We start from the raw sequence: 12,815 nt of genomic DNA on the forward strand, positions 1-12,815 counted from the left end.
CGCCAAGGAAAGCGCGCACCGGGCGTCCTGCCCCGCGCCGCGCTCGGGCGCCCGGCTCGCCACCAGGGCCGGCCCGCGAGCGGCGCTGTGCGGCGGGGCGGGCGCGGCGAGAAGGCGGGCGTGCGTTCGCGCTCGGGCGGCCCAGCGGGGCCCAGTCCCCGCCGGGACCCCAGCTCTGCACCAGGCGAGGTGGCCGAGACGGCCCCGTGGCTCGGCGAGCGAAACGCGCCACTCCTGGGCCTCGCCACCCCGCGCCAAGCGCCCGAGCGGGCCTCGGTTGCCCGCATGCGAAATGTCCTCGCCCCCCCGCCCCCCCGGGCAAAGTTGCCGAGAACCTGCGGGCGCAGGCTTTCGATTCACCTGCTGAAGCCTTCTTGATGCAGCGGCTGAATACAGCCAGCCCTCTGCCCCGGGAGGCTGCGATCCAGCGTCAGGCGGCAGTCCGAGGCGAGGAATGGCCGCTGTGCTCGCGTTGACCTTCTGCTGGCTCGGGAGGAAGGTGGGGGAGGTTATGCCAAAGGCTTCAGGAAAAAAAATTAGCATCGTCCTGCACTTGATTTAAATTAATTACCTGCGAGGTGTGCCAGAACAATCCATTCAGATATCAAATGGCAGCCGAAAGGAGTGGACAAGGGCAGCGGGCGGAAGCTTGCTGCCAAGAGCTGCCACGCGATCTTCCGCGGGGTCACCTGTACTGGGGAAACCCTTGTGAATAGCACCCTGACACTAGCAAAGCTTTGGTGACTGAAACACACTTTGCACATGCTCAGAGGAAGTGAGCTGAGGCAAAGTGTCCCTTACCTGGCCTCATGACATTGCAGAACATAAAATGTGCTTTGTGTACACCCAGGGACACTTATGAAGGCCGTGAGAGCGGGTGCTACCAGCAAGAGACTCCTGCTCTTTGCCACACAACAGCCTGGTTTGGACAGCGTGAGTCAGGCTGGGAGGAGCACCAGGAACCCCTCACACGTGCAGAGTCCGGCAGGGCGGATGGTGTGCCTGTTGCACTCAAGGCTTTCTGGACGCTTCTCAGCAAAGCATATGTCCTGAACCACCAAGGAGGCCCATGTGGGCAGCTCAGGATCCACCTGGCCAGGTGGCCCACACAGGCAAGCTTCATCAGGCAAAACCTGTGCAGTCTTCTGCCTTGAAAAGAGAAAGGCTTCCGCTTCGTAGCTGGAGAAGGGTGCTGAGCTGGACCTGGCCTGAGGATGTGCTCGGCGCACGTGGAGGCAGAAAAGGGCACCCAGCTCCCAGCCTTTTCCACCTCTGCACGCGGGTACAGTCTGACCAGTTGGCCTCATCTCAGCATGCATAAGGCTGTCCCTTAGACCCCCGTAGAGCAGAGCCATTGACAAGAATGAATCGTAATTTTGGCTTCCTTGCATTCAGTGGATCGACTCTAAGGATTACCGAAAGAGTTGCTTTAGAACAGCTTTCCCCAACCTGGAGCCCTGCAGAAGTGCTGGACTGGGGGACCTAGTCTGCTGGGCTGGGAAGGTCATTCTAGGGGGCTTCTCAAGTGCAGAAGAAAGGAGAGATGCCAGTTTTCTGAATTAAACAGGGAAGCTCAGTGCCTGAGCGCTCAGCGCCTGATGAAAGGCCGACAGCCTGAAAGGCTGGGGCCGTAGAATCCTAGAAGAGTAGTGTGGGGAGGGGCCAAGAAGGCCATCCAGTCCACCCCCGTGCTGTTGCAGGACACCAAGTCACACCCTCCCACTCAGACGGCTGTCCAGTTTCACCTCAAGTGTCTCTACTGTGGGAGAGCCCACCGCCTCTCTCGGCAGCTGGTTCCACTGTCGTATTGCTTTGACAGGGAGGAAGCTTTTCCTAATGCCCAACCTGAATCTGCGTTGTCTCAACTTGACTTGATCATCCGTGTCCTGCACTCTGGTGTCAGCAAGGAGAGATCTTGACCTTCCTCTTTGTGGCAGCCTTTGAGGTCCTTATAGAGGGGTCTCATGTCCCCCCTCAGCCTCTCCTCCCAGGGCAATGGTTCCAAGCCCTGGGTCATTTTTGTCGCCCTCCTCTGGTCCCTTTCTATTTTTTCCTGCATCTTTCCTAAATCTTGGCGCCCAGAACTGGGCACAGTATTCCAGGTGAGGTCTGACTAGTGAGGAGTGTAGGGGAACTACTGTTTCTATGTTTCCGCTCTGTTTCTGTTTCTCGCTCTGTTTCTATGTTTCTATAGATAGGCTGGACATGCATATGGTGGGCATGTCGTGAGCAGAGCCGGCTAGTGCCGGAGGTCAGACTAGATGGCCCAGGAGACCCCTTCTGACTCGCTCTGTTTCTATGTTTCTCATGATTTGGAAGTCATACTTCTCTTAATGCATCCCAAAATAGCATTTGCCCTTTTTGCGACTGCATCACATTGTTGGCTCATATTTTGCCTGTTGTCCACAATAACTCCAAGGTCTTTTTCTTGTTCAGTTCTGCTGAGCCACGTGTTCCCCATCTTGTATCGATGCCTTTGGTTTCTTTTTCCCAGGTGGAGGACTTGGCACTTGTCTGAATTTCACTCTGTTCCTTACTGAATCTCACTCTGTTGCTTTCAGCCCATCATTCAAGTTATCAAGCTTGCCCTCGATCTTCATTCTGTCTCCTAGGGTGTTCACTATTCCACCCAGTTTTGTATCATCTGCAAATCTGATTATCTTTCCTTGTACTTCCTCGTCCAAATCATTAATAAAGATGTTGAAGAGCAGTGGGCCCAGGACTGAACCCTGTGGCACCTCACTAGTTACCTCCATCCAATTTGAGAAGGTGCCATTGATGAGCACTCGTTGTGTCCGATTTAGCAGCCAATTTTGGATCCACCTCATAGTTTTTCCATCTAGTCCAGTTTGTGCTAATTTGCTTATCAGAAAGTCATGGGGGCACTGTGTTGAAAGCTTTGCTAAAGTCAAGGTAGATTATGTCCACAGTCTGTTTGGAAGGTTACCCAATCCACAAAAGAGATTAAAGTAGTCTGACAGGATTTATTTTTGATAGGCTTTTGTTAATCACTGCATTTTCTTTGGGGTGCCTGCAGACTGATTTTTTAATCATTTGCTTAAGAATTTTTTCAAGGATTGGTGTCAGATTCACTGTACTCCCTCTGTACTTCCCAGGTTCATCCTTTCTCTTTTTGACGATGGGGACAACATTAGCTTTTCTCCAGTCATCTGGTACTTCTCCTGTCTTCCAAGATTTAACAAAGATAATAGTTCTGCGAGTTCCTCCGCTAGCTCTTTTATGACTCTGGGATGGAGTTAATTGGGAGATTTGAACGTGTTCATTGCATCACAATCTAGGTATCCCTCGACCATTTGTCCGTCAATCTGGGGCTGCCACCTCTCGCTCCCGGCTCGTACCTCCTCTTGGTTGCAGATTTCCTTGTGGGAGAAGGCTGAGGCACAGCAGGAACTGAGCACCTCTGCCTTTGCTTTGCCATCTGTTATCACTCTGCCATCCACTCAGTAGCTGGAAGCCCTTCTCTTTCCCATGTCTTTTGGTCTGGATGAATCTGAAGAAGGCTTTCTTGTCCTCAGCAGTCCTTGCTAGTCTCAGCTCATTTCCTGCTTTAGCCTTCCTGATGCCGGCCCTGCAATTCCTTGCTATTGATAGTCCGTCTTTTGACCTGGTGCTGCTTCCACCTCTTGTACATCCTCTTTTTTTCCTCTTTAAGGTTGTCGCTTCACTTTGTGTGGAGGCACTACTGTCTCTACACTGTCTGCCCCTCTGCACTCGGGTCCTGGCACACGGAGAGGAGTCTCCCTGCATGCCTCTTTATGAGTCCCCGTTCTGGCAGGCGGGGGTAGCGGAGGCTCTGCTTGTGCTGTGGAAGCGAAGGCTGGCACAAGAGGCCTGGCCGGCTGGGGAGGAGAGGCAAAGGAAGGCCAGTGCTTGGCAGGCGCCAGCCTGACCCATGAGGGACAGAGCTCAGGGGTGGCAGCACAGACCCTGGTGGGTTCAAGCCCCACTCGAAGAAGCAGCCTTACCACAAGAAATGCCACCAGCCGCTCACCTGGACAGCTTTAAAGGGGGAGAGATGCAGCTGGCGGAGGAATGTCTTATCCCCTGCAACCAACTGCGACGACAAAGCAGAGCCCCTGTGCTGAGAGGCAGTCTATCGGCAAGGAACAACCTCAGGGGACAGCCCCACGGGTGGCCTTCCCGGGGACCTCTGGTGACTGCTGAGGGACACCGGTGCCAAGCCGACAGAACCTCTTTCGCCCGCTGGGCCACATGCAAGAACATCCCAAACACGGGCATGTTGAGAGCCAGTTATGACGGCCTTAGGAGAGGCATTTCATTCGTTTGGCATGAAGGGAAAAGGCGCAAAGGTCGGGAAAGCATCCCGCAATCTGGGGTTGGGAGAGGAGGGCGGGGGGAGCATGCGAGGCCACCCGGAGGATGCCGAGGAGCTCGTTGGTGAGCCCAGGTGGGGGGATTGAGGCCCACAGGCCTGGCTTTCCCCACCCCGGTTTAGGCGTCCGTCCTGTCCAAGGCCCGCCCCGCACTGGTTCATGGCCCGGGCCCCCTCCCCAGACCCCATCCAGCCACAGGATGCTCCCACCTTGCTCTGAGCCCGATCTTCTCGGGGCGCTTTCCCGAGTGTTGCGCACGCAGGCGGCTTCTCTGTCCATCGAGCTGAGGAGACCCCTGCCCGCCAGCCCCGTCTGCCGCGTCCCAGCACAGGTCAGCTCTCCCGCCAACTGTACACAGTTGGACAGCGCACCAAGCCATGCGCCTTGCAAATGTGCATTTGCTTGCATGGACAGAGAGCTTGGAAAACTGGCGCACGTTCCTGCACATTGAAAGCCAGCGTCGCATGGAGCAGTCGTAACCCCCGCAGCGTTTCCTGTGAGAGGCCCATGCGCAAACCACATGCCAGCCCAGCAGGGCCAGCCGGACCTCCCGAACCAGGGGCCTTGCGCATGCCGAGGTTCCAGCGCTGTGGAGCAGCTGGAGCAGAAAGCAGGACAGTCACCTGAAGGTTGCAGAACCAAGGAATCTGGAGTGAAGGTGGAAAGGATCTCAGCCATTTCAGGATCCCCGTGGGTGCCTCTTTGGTGGAGAAATTGTCCCTGTGCATGTCTGACCAAATTTAAGTCAAAGTGCTGTAAGACTTCTTTTTTCTGTGACCCAAATCAGGGTTCAACCCTCCCCATGTCCTGAACAAGCATAAGAATATGCCCAAAATTGTACTTCCCAGACCATCTCCTCTAATTTTCATAAAATGTATCCCCTCGACTACTTGATTTCACACATGCATTCTGCTTTTTCTAGACACAAAAGTTCCCTGCTTCTTCTGAGATTCTAGCAGGACTTTGTTCACCTGCACCTCTTGACCATCATGAGGTCTAGAAACTTGGAAAAACTGAGATGGTCAGGAGGTCGCTTATATCCCTTTCCAGGGGTTTTCATTGTCCCCACCTTCCTCCTGTGTCAACAAGCTGCGAATGAAATGTGCTCCCAAATGGCCACAAGCAGAGATATTGAATATTACGATTACTCCTGGCCTTTGGCTTCCAGGTGCAACCTGTGCTGGTTTTCTTGTTATACTGGTTGCCTGTGCAGGCCACTTGACTCCAAGGCACCTCCTCCGCTCGCTTCCCTCCTCCAAACAGCCCTGTGAGGGAGGCTGCTCTGAGAGCCAGTGACTGCCCCGATCTCACCCAGCAGGCTCCACGTGCGAACGTCATCCGGGCTCTCCCCCGGCCGCGTCCAGCACTCCGACCACTGTCCTGGTGCCCCAGCCAAACCTGCTGCCACCAGAGGGCACAAGCAGCTAGGCCTGAGCAGGTGGGTGTGGAAGTGAGCGGGTGCCAGGCGGGTGTGGGGGAACCAAGATCCCTACTGGAAGGCCCCTGAGACACGACCGCCGGGGAGGCTGGCACCCCGCCACCCCTTCCCGGGATCTGCAGTCCAAGTCTTGCTCCTCATTGGGAGGTGGCCATCCCCACAGCCAGAGCATTTCCTAGTCTCAGCCACCGGACGGACGGGGGCCACGGAGGCCCCTCCCCAGTCAGCCACTGAAAGAGGTGTCGCCCAGATGTTTTCCGAGTGTGGGGCAGGAGACCTCGTCCTCCCTTTCTGGACCTGCATAGAAGAATGGAACCGGCCGAGGAGCATCATAGAAACATAGAAACAGAGCGAGTTGGAAGGGACCTCCCGGGCCATCTAGTCTGACCTCCGGCAGCAGCCGGCTCCGCTCATGTCAGGCTGGCTCTGGGCAGGCTGCCCCTCAGCCGGAGATCAGGGGCCGAGCAGAGCGGAGCACCGCTCCCCCTTCCTTGTGTGCTGTGACTCTTCAGACCGCAAGTCCCCAGGGAGGGACTGCCTCTTTCACTGGCTGACCGTAAGCCATGCCCAGGAGTGGCACAGCTCTGCTCCGGATAAATGCGCAAGGCGAGAGGGTGCGTGTGCCCCGGCTGCAGCTCCGGGGGTGCCCCACGCAAAGGCTCGCGGCAGTGGCCCCTCCCCAGAAGGGGCCCGAGGCCAGGAAGGAAGCGAGGGCTGAGCGAGGGGGCCGAGCCAAGGGGCCTGATCCGGCCTGCCAGGCCCTGTGCACGCCCCGGTGGCCTTCCCTGCGGGACCTCGCCTCCCATGGGATGGGTCAGGTCGGGAGGGCGCTGCTGACGCCAGTGCCAGCTGGCAGATCAGGCTTCCCAAGGCCTCCCGAGCAGCCCCAGTCCGTTGTTCCCGCCCCAACGGGCATCTGTTTGTCCAGCCACACCTGGGCTGCGTGGCCAAAGTGCCTGGGGAGCAGGCCCCGGGCAGGGAGCCCTGCTGGCTCTTCCCCGCCCCACCTGGTCAGATAGGCGAGAGTGTCCTGGCCCTGCCATGCGGGAGCCTCCTGGACTGCTGTGGGTGAAGACTCGAACCCAAGCCCCAGTGCTGCTGCACACGCCGTTCCTGCCCCGGAGAGGGCGGCGCTCTCGGTCACCGGGCTGCTGGCTGCTCCGCTTTCGTGCATCCTCCCCACTCCGAAGGGTGTGGGCATTAAAAGAGGCTGGTACCGGAGGGCATTTGGGGTCCCTCGCACTGCCTTTTGTCCCCCCCCCACCCACCAGTGGGATGCAGCCCCAAGAAAGTCTCTGAAATTAAATTGTTCCCTCAAGCTGGTCCTCCAAACGCTCCACCCTCGGATTGTCATTTCATGCACGGAGCGAAGGCAACCAGACGTGGGGTGGTCATTTTCATTGGCAAATGTTCCCTCGCCATCCCCGATTGCATTCATTCTACAACTAGTGGAAGGAACCTCCATGTTCAGGAGCAGTGTACCTCCAAACCCCTGCACAAAGGGAACAGAACAGCTGGGGGTGGCCCTGCTGCAGGACACCTGGTGGACTGCCACTGGAGGCAGAGCCCTGGGTGCGACAGATCCTTGGATTAGCTAAGCAGACCCTCCATGCTTAGAGGCAATATACCTCTGAATGCCACCAGATGTCAGGGACCACCAACAGGGAGCAGTGGCTGCATTCTTGGAGGCATCTGGCTTGCAGCTGTTTGAAATCGGATGCTGGATTAGATGGACCCTTGCTCTGATCCAAGACAGCATGCCAACTCTTCTCCGGGCTGTGGGGAACAATTCCAGTGATTTGGGGGCTTTTTCTGGCATGATAAGTGGAAAACTAAACTTCTTACATGTCCTTAAAAAAGAAAAAAAGTAACATGCAGGTTTACTGGCCAGGTAATTCCCACATGCCTTCCTGAATCTCAAGGCAGACTGCAGGATAGAATTTTAAAGCAAGAAACATGTGTATTATTTGATTTTACTGTCTTGTCCTCAGCGTTTTGCTGGATTTCCACACCGTCTTCAGTGTGAACATGCCTGCAGCCACTTGCATGAGAGGCAGAAGTACAAGTTGAAAAGCAGCCCAGAACTGAAGGGTCAGTGCAGCAGGATCACACAACCAGGGTGTGTCCGGGACTCTTTGACTGTGAAATTCCTTCATTCACAGAATCTGGGGGGCGGAGTGGAGGAGCTCGGCTGACCGCGTCTTCGGGCTGTGGTGTGCTCATGGCTCTCCGGCAGATCTTCCATCTTCTGTTGCCAGGAAAAGAATCCATGAAGGAGGGGGAGGCAGAGTTTTCCTGGTAGTGCAGGAGCCCTCCGCCGGGAAGCCTGCGGAGCGCGGGGAAGGCACTCTGCCCAAGGTCGAGGCCTGCAGTGCGGAGCTGCTGGTCCTGATCCGCAGATGCTGGGCTAGCGCGCAGACTCGCCCCATCCTGAAAGGCCGAGACACCCCGCAGAGGCAACGATGTGGGGGTCTTTGGCCGCGTGGCCTCGGCCCTGCCCAGCCTGGAGCGCAGCTGCCAGAGCCCCGCACCCCCCGTTAACGGGACCCTCTGGTGGAAAGAGCTCAGCCCAGATGCAGGCTGCAAGCTGCTTGTATCCACAAGTGCCAATCGCTCTCCAGTTCAAAGAAAGTCAGAAAACACACGTGAGGGGAAGCAGGCACAAAAACATGCCCAGGGATGCGGGCCCAAGAATGTCGAGCGCATTGGGTGTGCATGGAAAGATGGGCTGATGCGCATGCTGGCTTTTCCAACAAATCTGCACCCTGCTGCGTCGGTGGCCCAAGGGAACTTAAAACGGGGGCGAGGAGAAACTGAGCAGGGCTGAACCGGTCTGGTTTGTCTCCGCAGCTGAAATGGAGAGGCCGGAGAGTCATGCCCAGCTCGGTGCCCTGGCAGGCCGCACGCCTGGGCATGGCTAGGCAGGGAGGGGCCTGGCAGCTCCCAGCATCCCCTGGCCGGCTTTGTCAGGCCCCTTGTCTGTCTGAGCATGCCTGGTCTTGCCCCACGAGCCACAGTGGCAAGCCAGATACGCCCGGGGAGCGCAGGAGCAGGGCACCCATGCGGAAACTCTTCCCTGCCCTTTGCAGAACTCGGCATTTCCAGTTACACTGCGCCTTGACGTGGAGGCTCTATTCAGCCCACATTGCTGGTAGCCACAGGCAGCCCCGGCCTCGACGCAAAGAGCATGTGCAATGGGCCTGCACGCCACTGTTGTGGCGCTGTGCCCTCAGACTGCCTCGGACTTGCAGCGCTCGCTGGTGCGGGCAGGTGGGGCAAACGGCCACCAGTCACCCCGCCACTCCTCAGCACCTGGCTTCTCCCTAGAGTCCCCTTGCTTTTTCTGCAAGATGCACCCCCCTCCCCTCCCCTCCCTCCCCTTCCTTTCGTCCCGCCTTAATCTAGGACATGGTTCCTCAAACTACGGCCCGTGGGCCGGATCCAGCCCGCCATGCCCATTTATCCGGCCCAACTCAGAGGTTTTGGACTCGCTCAGAGAAAACAATCTTCGAGCAAAACCCCTGAGCCAGTGCAGGCATTCTCAGAAACTGAGCAGAGAGCCGGCGCATGCGCCAAATTGCAACAGTTCGACTGCATGTGCACCCGCTCCCCCCCACCCCCCACCCCCCTTGCACACATATACAGAATACGGAGCGGGAAACAGAAGAGAGGCAGGCAGAAGAGAAAGATGGAGACAAAGAAACTAAAAAAGGATTGAAAGTAAGAAAAATGCAACGTTTAAAATCTATTTTTAATTATGCGAGCCTGGGGGCGGCCAGCTGCACGGCCTTCTCCGCGCGGGCGTGAGCCCACCGCCACTTCGCCGGCCTGCACCCACCGCTGCCGCCTTTCAACTGGCCCCCTGTTGAAAAAGTTTGAGGACCCCGGGCCTAAGATACCTGATTTCCTTCCTCCTGTGCCTCACCTCTGGGGGAAAGGGGCCGCTGCCTCAGAATGTCCTTTCTCAGTGCTCAGAAAAGCATGCCTTTCGCCACCTTCCTCTCTGCCGCCATAGTTAGTTACAGTTATTGATTATTCATTCAACTTATATGCTGCATTTAATTAGTCCAAGAACTCTCTAAGCAGATTACAAAGAAGCTATTAAAACAGCATTATGCAATAAAAGCATATGAATGTATAATATATAATTATAATAACAATTGCATAATAACAATAAATAGTAGATATTTTATCATAATAGTAGCAGTATACGATAAAATATACAAAGGTACAGCTGTAAAATACATGGCTAAGGGGCCAAGTATAGGTTGAAGTAGTATATGTAAACTGCAGAACAATACAAAACTATGTAAATATAAAACAATAAATATACATAAATAACGAACTTTAAAATCGAGCAGTGTAAAAATCAATTATTAACATATCTGGAGAACGGGATCGTGCTGGCCTGACCCCAGAAAGACTGCAGTGAGGGCACCCGGCGACCTGCTCCGGGAAGGCCATGCACGGATGGGCGCAGCCACGGAGAAGGCCCCTCTTCTGCCCGCCCTGCTTCCTGCCTCCGTGGAGGACGGCTCACCCGGAAGGGCCTCCTCGCCCACGCCCAGGGTCAGGCAGGCGGTCCTTCGGGTCCCCTGGTCCCAAGCCTTTTGTAGCCGTGGGCAGTTGTTGTAGTTCAGTGGCAGTTGTTACTGGTGTCCTCTGTCCTTGTGTGTGTGCTTTCCACGGGAGCCGAGCAGCGAAGCCTCCACAGCAGAAGGTCTCCGCCACCCGTTGTCATGCTAGAAGCGTTCCCTGCTGCAGCCACCGGCAGATGCCAAGAGAGGCCAGTGGTGGGAAAGAAAAGGGGGCTGCCCTCGCACCCAGGCCCCAGCCGCCCGAGGAATGCCAGCAAGGCTGAGCTTTCCCTGTGCTGCCCTGCCTCCCCCTGCTGCGTGCAGAGGCTCCACGGGGACCTGGACTGGCCGCGGCTGGAGACTCAGGGCAGGACACGAGGCTCCCTGCGGTGTGGGCCATGCCACCACTTGCTGCCATGAGAGGAGGCCACGACTCCCACAACTTTACAGGGCGGGCAGGCAGGTAGATTTGTCTTCAATAACGAGGGAGGGGGGATTTCTCCTTTCACTTTCCCTCAATTTCTCATGTTTTAAATCTTACATTTGCTTCATCCTGAATTGTGCATTCTGGCCAGGCTTCCCTTGAATTAATCTGGAACTCGGAAGATCTTTCCAACCCTACCTTCAGTTCATTCTGGACAGTGAGATTTCTTTTTTTGGGATTTCATGAGGGTCCATCCCAGACTTGACCGATTTTTAAAAAGTCTGCATGAAAGCACATATACGTTTTCCCTACTGCATGTTTCCCCTAGATTAGGAGCAAAATGTTGGGATGTGGTTCCCAGCCAGTGAGGAGCCCCAGACCTGCCCCACAGCCTGGGGCTCGGGGCAGGCGCTGCCACCCAGGCACCCAACGTGTTCAGCCGTGGCACAAGCCACCCGGGCCCGAGGGCGTCCCGCCAGCCTGAGAGGGCGAGCGCCCTGTCCGTGCCTCGCCAGCACCCCACAGGGCCGGGCGAAGTGCCAGCCGGGTGCAGCGAGAGCGGGGCCAGAGGTGGGCCTGGCGTGTGAAGCGGGTGGGGCGGCCTGGTTTGCCCCCACAGAGAAAGCGTGGCTCCCGCAGGCCCTGCCTCGGGGGGAGGGGGAGGGACCCCAGCCAGATGTTTGCACAGCCAGCTGTTGCTTGCCTGGCAGGATCCCTCGGGCCGCGCGGCAACCGGAATGCCCTCCGTCCGAGGCAAGGGGCTGGGCCCCGCTCCCCTTGCTTTGCTTTTCTCAAGTGGGTTCCTATCTTTTCCACTTGGCGTTCGGTGGTTCCAGATGGCCTGTCTGGGCAGGTGTGGAGTCTCCCGCGACTGAGCACGGCCTCCTTCCTTGCTCTTCCCTTCTCTCTCCCCCCCCCCCCCTTTCTTTCTCTCCTTACAGAAGAGGAGGAAGGCGGCCTGCCTTGCGCCAGGGCAGGTTGCGCGCCGGGGCTGCTGAGGGACACACACGACGCGTCCGACCGTCCGCCTGGCCGGTGCTCTGGGCTGCGCGGAGGCCGCTGGCCAGGAGGGGCCGGGGCCGAGGCCGCAGGAGGCCCGTCCGGACGAAGCCTTGCCAGGCCAGCGTGGGCTGCGAAGATCGAGGGGGCAGGGGGAGGACCACTCCGAGCTCGTCACCACGTGCGCCGGCCCCCATGGCGAGGCGCGTCTGCGGGCGACGGCTGGCGGCGCCCCTGTCGCCGAGGGGGAAGTGGCAGAAGTGGCCGGAGGCGGCCACTGGGCCAGCGGAAGAGCGCACGCGGCAGCGGCCGGTGTTCACCGTGAATGCGGGAGGCCGGAGGCAAGCAAGCAGGGGAACGGCTTGCCTGCTTGAGGGCGGCTTCCCCGAGCAGGTGCCCTGTGGATGTGCTGGACTGCAACTCCTGTCTTCCCCATGGTGGGAGTCATTGGCCCACACATCTGAAGGAAGTTTCTTGGGGCCCAGGACTGATGGGGAACTCTACAAGAGAGTCAAGTAACTTGGCATTTCCACCAAAGTGATTCATGAATTCCACAGTGGCACAGCCTTTCCTGAATTGCACAGATTCCATGGATATTGTCTTCTTCTTTGCCTGTAATATTATTCAAATATAGAAATAGAAAAATATGCAAAATAAAAGGCACACTTGAAAATGCACACTTACCATGCGTTTGAGTGAAGCGTAGTTTTGGTAGATTTGCACATTTTCAGAAGGAGAAATTTATACAAATTGGTTGCTGTCACATTTGTGTAGTCTTATCGACTAGTGGAAGAAAAGTTGCCTGGCAATCTGTGAAACCTCCACCCACTTGAGAATTCCCTGCCTCAGTGGCCCCTCTGAGAAACCTCCACCTGCAACTGGAGTCTTGTGCTCAGTTTTGGGCCCCTCATTACAGGAAGGATATAGCCAGGTTGGAGCCAGTGCAGCGCAGGGCCCCAAGGTTGGTGGCTGGTTTGCAGGGGAAGCCGTATGGGGCGAGACTGAGGGAACTGGGTCTCTTC

The 12,815-nt window shown here is 56.9% G+C and overlaps 1 protein-coding gene across 1 annotated transcript in view; it reads right to left on the minus strand.

Annotated features, from left to right (window-relative positions):
- The window catches only part of ELN (elastin), a 64,895-nt gene extending 52,905 nt beyond the window's left edge, over positions 1–11,990 (minus strand). Inside the window, exon 1 of the mRNA XM_044456091.1 lies at positions 11,816–11,990. Coding sequence (XP_044312026.1) covers positions 11,816–11,990 — 175 coding nt within the window. The remainder of the gene's footprint in view (positions 1–11,815) is intronic.
- Between the last annotated feature and the right edge of the window lie 825 nt (positions 11,991–12,815).

This window comes from Varanus komodoensis, unplaced genomic scaffold (genome assembly GCF_004798865.1).
Source record: "Varanus komodoensis strain SLA01 unplaced genomic scaffold, ASM479886v1 scaffold81, whole genome shotgun sequence".
NCBI lineage: Eukaryota > Metazoa > Chordata > Lepidosauria > Squamata > Varanidae > Varanus > Varanus komodoensis.